The sequence below is a fragment of the Rissa tridactyla genome, chromosome 1 (genome assembly GCF_028500815.1).
Source record: "Rissa tridactyla isolate bRisTri1 chromosome 1, bRisTri1.patW.cur.20221130, whole genome shotgun sequence".
In the NCBI taxonomy this organism is placed as follows: domain Eukaryota; kingdom Metazoa; phylum Chordata; class Aves; order Charadriiformes; family Laridae; genus Rissa; species Rissa tridactyla.
Genome location: NC_071466.1, coordinates 10,710,853 through 10,716,852, shown reverse-complemented (window position 1 = coordinate 10,716,852; position 6,000 = coordinate 10,710,853). Strand labels below are relative to the sequence as shown.

At 50.4% G+C, this 6,000-nt stretch overlaps 1 protein-coding gene across 1 annotated transcript in view; it reads right to left on the bottom strand.

The window, feature by feature from the left end:
* Nucleotides 1-325: 325 nt before the first annotated feature.
* Nucleotides 326-6,000, bottom strand: part of LOC128901771 (neuronal acetylcholine receptor subunit alpha-10-like) — a 48,302-nt gene continuing 42,627 nt past the window's right edge. The window contains exons 4-6 of the mRNA XM_054183934.1: nucleotides 2,879-2,974; nucleotides 967-1,144; nucleotides 326-810 (exon numbers count right to left, since the gene is read on the bottom strand). Coding sequence (XP_054039909.1) covers nucleotides 326-810; nucleotides 967-1,144; nucleotides 2,879-2,974 — 759 coding nt within the window. The remainder of the gene's footprint in view (nucleotides 811-966; nucleotides 1,145-2,878; nucleotides 2,975-6,000) is intronic.

Sequence of the window (6,000 nt, the reverse complement as noted above, 5' to 3'; positions counted from 1 at the left end):
GTGTCCCTGCCCAGGGCAGGGGGGTGGAATGAGATGATCTTTAAGGTCCCTTCCCAGCCAAACCATTCTGTGGTTCTGTGATTCTACATCTATATTTCTCTACGTCACCACCCAGACAACTGCTCGGGGGGCCGTGACCCCTCAACCCTGCAGCTGGGGCAGCCCCGGCCGAGTCAGGTTCCCGCTCTCAGGCTCCTCTTCCCTGGCGCTGGTGGAGCTTCCACCCTGCAGGTCCATGAAGGGCCAAGGGGGGCTCAGGACGAGCCACCCTCATGGGGCACCCGTGGCCACCACTGTCCCTGGGGGCAGTGAGTCCACAGGGCCATCAGGCAGCATTGCCCAGGACCAGCACACTCATGAGGAAGACCATGAGGAAGAAGACCCACATGAAGAAGCGGTCCATCACCTTGGCCACCTTCTTCCACTCGCCGGTCCGGTACTGGGAGGCTTGGTGATGCCGGCAGCAGCCGGTGACGTAGCCCACGTTCCTCAGCAGGCCATCGTGGTGGCACAGGCAGCAGTCCCGGGGACAGCCCCCTGCCTCGGCACCCACCTCCCCCTCCATGGGGCTCTCCCCCGGCCCCCCAGTGTCCTCCCTGCCCGCCCGCCTGCCTGGCACCCGCTGGGGGCTCTTGCAGCACTCGCCCACCTCGTAGACACAGCAGAGCCAGGCCATGTGGTGGAGGATGAGCCACCTGGCCCAGGGGGGCACGGGCCGGGGCCCCGGGCCGCAGTGGTGGACGTTCATGATGAAGATGGTCAGCGCGGTGGAGGCCGTGATCATGGTCATGGTGGCGATGTAGTACTTCCCTGCGTGGGTAATGGGTGGTGATGCCGCAGCGGGGTGGGGAGAGACCTGTGCCCACCTCCCCCCATCGAAACCCCCCCTGGCATGGGGGGGTGCCCACCACCCCGGTGCAGACGCCCTGGTCCCATGGGAGGGTCCTGGGTGCCATCAAGGCTCACCGATGAGCGGGACGCTCTCCGAGGGCTGCATGCTCTCCGCCACCAGCAGCTGGAAGACGGTGAGGGCCAGCAGCACTGTCACCCCCAGTGAGACCTTCTCCCCAGAGTCGGCCGGCAGGTAGAAGCCAAGGGGTGCCAGGAAGGAGACCATGATGCAGGGCAGGAGCAGGCTGAAGATGTGAACATAGTGACCAAGGATGAGGAAAAGGCTGAGGTACTTAATGCAGTCTTTGCCTCAGTCTTCAGCAGTAGGACCAGTTGTTCCCTGAGTACCCAGACCCCTGAGCTAGAAGACAGGGATGGGGAGCAGAATGAAGCCCCTGTAATCCAAAGGGAAACGGTGAGGGACCTGCTTCAGCACCTGGAGCTGCACAAATCTATGGGGCCGGATGGGATCCACCCAAGGGTATTGAAAGAGCTGGCGGAAGTGCTCGCCAGGCCACTTTGCATCATTTATGAGCAGTCCTGGACAACCGGGGAGGTCCCAGCTGACTGGAGGTTAGCAAATGTGACACCCATCCACAAGAAGGGTCGGAAGGAGGATCCGGGGAACTACAGGCCAGTCAGTCTGACCTCGGTGCCTGGGAAGGTCATGGAACAGATCCTCCTCAGTGCCATTACACGGCACATGCAGGAGAACAGGGTGATCAGGCCCAGTCAGCATGGGTTTGTGAAGGGCAGGTCATGCCTATCAAACCTAATATCCTTCTACGATAAGGTGACCCACTTAGTGGATGAGGGAAAAGCTGTGGATGTTATCTACTTGGATTTTTGCAAAGCTTTTGACACCGTTTCCCACAGCATTCTCCTGGAGAAACTGGCTGCTCATGGCCTGGACAGGTGTACTCTTCGCTGGTTAAAAAACTGGCTGGATGGCCGTGCCCAGAGAGTGGTGGTAAATGGAGTTAAATCCAGTTGGTGTCCGGTCACAAGTGGTGTCCCCCAGGGCTCGGTGCTGGGGCCGGTTCTCTTTAATATCTTTATCAATGATCTGGATGAGGGGATCGAATGCACCCTCCGTAAGTTTGCAGATGACACTAAGCTGGGCGGGCGTGTTGATCTGCTTGAGGGGAGGTTGGCTCTGCAGAGGGATGTGGACAGGCTGGACCGATGGGCTGAGACCAATGGTATGAGGTTCAACAAGGCCAAGTGCCGGGTCCTGCACTTGGGTCACAACAACCCCATGCAGCGCTACAGGATTGGGGCGGAGTGGCTCGAAAGCAGCCCGTCAAAAAAGGACCTGGGGGTGTTGGTTGACAGCCGGTTGAATAGGAGCCAGCAGTGTGCCCAGGTGGCCAAGAAGGCCAACAGCATCCTAGCCTGTATCAGGAATAGCGTGGTGAGCCGGACTAGGGAAGTGATCACCCCCCTGTACTCGGCACTGGTGAGGCCCCACCTCGAGTACTGCGTTCAGTTTTGGGCCCCTCGCTACAAGAGGGACATTGAGGTGTTGGAGCGTGTCCAGAGAAGGGCTACAAAGCTGGTGAGGGGTCTGGAGGACAAACCTTATGAAGAACGACTGAGGGAGCTGGGGTTGTTTAGCCTGGAGAAGAGGAGGCTGAGGGGAGACCTTCTCGCTCTCTGCAACTCCCTGAAAGGAGGTTGGAGAGAGATGGGGGCTGACCTCTTCTCCCTGGTGACAAGTGATAGGATGAGAGGAAACGGGTTCAAGTTATGTCAGGGGAGGTTTAGATTGGATATTAGGAAACATTTTTTCACTGAAAGGGTTATTAAACATTGGAATAGGCTGCCCAGGGAGGTGGTGGATTCACCATCCCAGGAGGTGTTTAAAAAAAAGGGTAGATGGGGCACTTAGGGACATGTTTAGAAGTGGCTTTTGTCAGGGTAGGTTAAAGGTTGGACTTGATGATCTTAAAGGTCCCTTCCAACCTCAGCGATTCTATGATTCTATGTAGAAGGAGGCGCGGCGGCAGAGGAGCAGCGTGTAGGTGACATCAGGGTAGGGCTCGGAGCAGCAGCCGTAGGTGATGACGTTCCTCGTGGCCGGTGTTATAGATTGTGGCCCAATAATTGACAGGAACCAGTCCAATTAATCAAATTAGTTTATTAAGCAAGCGGCAGCAAGCAAAACAGCGCTGGGCGGCCGGGGAGTCTTTGCTCCGCCAACGGCGCACAGCCACTTCCCGAAAGTAGTTGATTATATACTCTTCTGGTTCCCGTATATGTGTCAATCCTGGTATATTCTGTGTCTGAGCGACGTGTTGCTAGGGGGTCGGTCTTGTCCCGCCTCCTGATGGTGGTGGGGCTGAAGGCTCCTCATCTTTATCAGTGTCCTTGGGGAGACTCTTTTCAGCTTATCTCACAACTTAGCTCTTCCCTTTGAAGTGTTAAAACACACCAGATGCCTGTGATTTAGGCCTTGAGGTGTCAAAGTGCCCCAGACAGCACACCGGATGCCTGTGATTTAGGCCTTGAGGTGTCAAAGTGCACCAGATAGCACGCTGGATGCCTGCGATTTAAGTATGTGAAGAGTCGAAACAGTGTAAGTTTTCACCAGCCTTTAAGAAAGCCTGATTTGATTAACAAACATGATTCTATTTATTACAATCCCCCCCCCCCTTTTTTTTTTTTTTTTTATTTACCATTTTGTTCATCAAATCTTTGGAGTTCAGCGTGACTTAAAGCTAATGTTTCTTCTATTGCTGGTTCCTGATCTAATGACTCGTATTTAGCCCTGAGAAGCATTAAATGGGCAGCTTCCAGTCTGCCCTTTACAATTTCAATTACTCTGTTCAATATACAAGGGCCAAATGTTAATCCCAAAATTAATAGTAGCATAGGTCCCGCAATGGTAGACAATAGCGTAGTCATCCATGGGGAATAATTGAACCAGGATTCATACCAACTTTGCTGTGCTTCTCTTTCTTTCTTTCTTTTTTCTAATCCTTCTCGTAGTTTTGTCATGGTGTCTCTAACTACTCCAGTGTGATCTGCATATACGCAGCATTCCTCATCCAGAGCAACACACAACCCCCCTTGCTGTGCAAACAATAAGACACCTACAAGATTTAGTAAAATTAAAATTAGAGTGTGGCGAGAAGGGTGGAAACCCGGCCGGCTAATAAGTTTAGTTTGAACACTCACTCCAATTACCCAGTCCTTTTCAGTGCTATCACTCCTCCCGGGGCATTTCGTGCGATTCCCTTGGTTAACACTGAGGCAGTCCTCCCAGTGTCTTTGTACAGTCCCACTCTTTGGGTTCTGTTCTCCACAGCTTTGTACTCCTCTGCCTCGCTCGTCAACTCGGTTGCTTTGAGCCACGAGGGGTATCATCTTCTCGGCAGCAGGGGTAGTCTTCAGGGACTGCATCGATTCTAAAATCCTTCCAACACTCATAACATGGGAATTCGTCTGATTCCTTTCCACAAGTTATACAGTCCTCCCGAGTTCTTTTAGTCTGGATCACCATTAATGCCGCTCTTTTTGCTTCTTGATCAGCAAGATTGTTTCCTCTGACTAATGGGCTTAATCCTTTTTGGTGTCCTTTTAAATGTACTACGGCTATTCCCGCTGGTCCTCGTAATGCTTGTAAGACCTGGATTATTAATTCCTGGTGTATTAATCCTTTTCCTTGAGAATTTATTAAACCCCTTTCTTCCCAAATTTTTCCAAAAGTATGCACTACGCCAAAGGCATATTTTGAATCCGTATATATGGTTCCAATTTTACCTTTTAAAAGTTGCAAGGCTCTTAATACAGCATATAGTTCACAAGCCTGTGCAGACCAACTAGGACTCAGAGGTCCTGATTCTATTACACTAAATGTTTTCCCATCAATGATTGCAAATGCTGATTTTCTCTTTCCTTCAACTACCCGGGATGATCCATCTACAAATAGCTTTTCTCCTTCTCCAAGTTCTTCCTCATCTAAATCTGGTCTGATTTTTGTTTGCTCCTCAATGTTGTAAAGACAATCACGAGTTATTTTGTCACTCGGCTCCCCATACAAAAACTGTGCTGGATTCTGCACGCTTGTTACCTCGAGTTCCAGTTTGGGAGAGGAAATTAGGATGCCTTTATATTTTAGGAGCCGGGGCATCTGTTATCCATTTGTCAGCTTTTTGTTGCAAAATTCCCCTGATGTTGTGAGGTGATAATACCCTCAATTCTCCTTCAAAGGTAATTTTATGGGCTTCCTCTACCAAAAGGGCTGCGGCTACTACCACTTGAAGGCAGGTAGGCCAACCCCTACTTACAGGGTCCAGGAGTTTAGATAAGTATCCCACAGGTTTCTTTCTTCCTGCCCATTCTTGTGCTAATACCCCAAATGCGGTCCCTTCATCAACATTGATAAATAGATAAAATGGTTTCTTTACATCTGGCAGGCTCAAAACTGGGGCGTTTACTAAATCAGTTTTTAGTGTTTCTAATTGTTTATCATCATCCTCCGACCATTTCAATAATCCATCCTTAGTTAATTTGGTATAGAGGAACTTCACCTTTTTGCTATAGTTCTCAATCCATTGCCTGCAATAGCCAAAGAGACCTAATAATTGCCTAACCTGTCTTTTAGTTCTAGGAGCCGGTAATGACAATATGCCATTCACCCTTTCGGGGTCTAATTTCTTAGTTCCCTTGCTTAGTCTGTGTCCCAGATATTGTACTTCTTTCTCAACAAATTGTAGTTTTGATTTTGATACCTTCAATCCTTGTAAACTCAAAAAATTTAGTAACTTAATACTTTCCTGCCTCACTTTTTCTTCGCTATCACCAGCTAGGAGCAAATCATCCACAGATTGGACCAGTGTGACTCCTTCACTTAACTCATACCCCTTCAGGATTTGTTCTAAGGCTTGTCCGAACAAGTTCGGAGATTCGGTAAACCCTTGGGGCAATACCGTCCGCCGTAATTGTTTCCGATGGTTATCTGGGTCTTCCCATTCAAAAGCAAAGTAATCTCGGCAATCTTCTTTGAGAGGGCATGCCCAGAATGCATCCTTCAGATCTATTACACTATACCATTGATTATCGGGCCCTATTTGACTCAGGAGGGTGTGTGGATTCGCCACCACC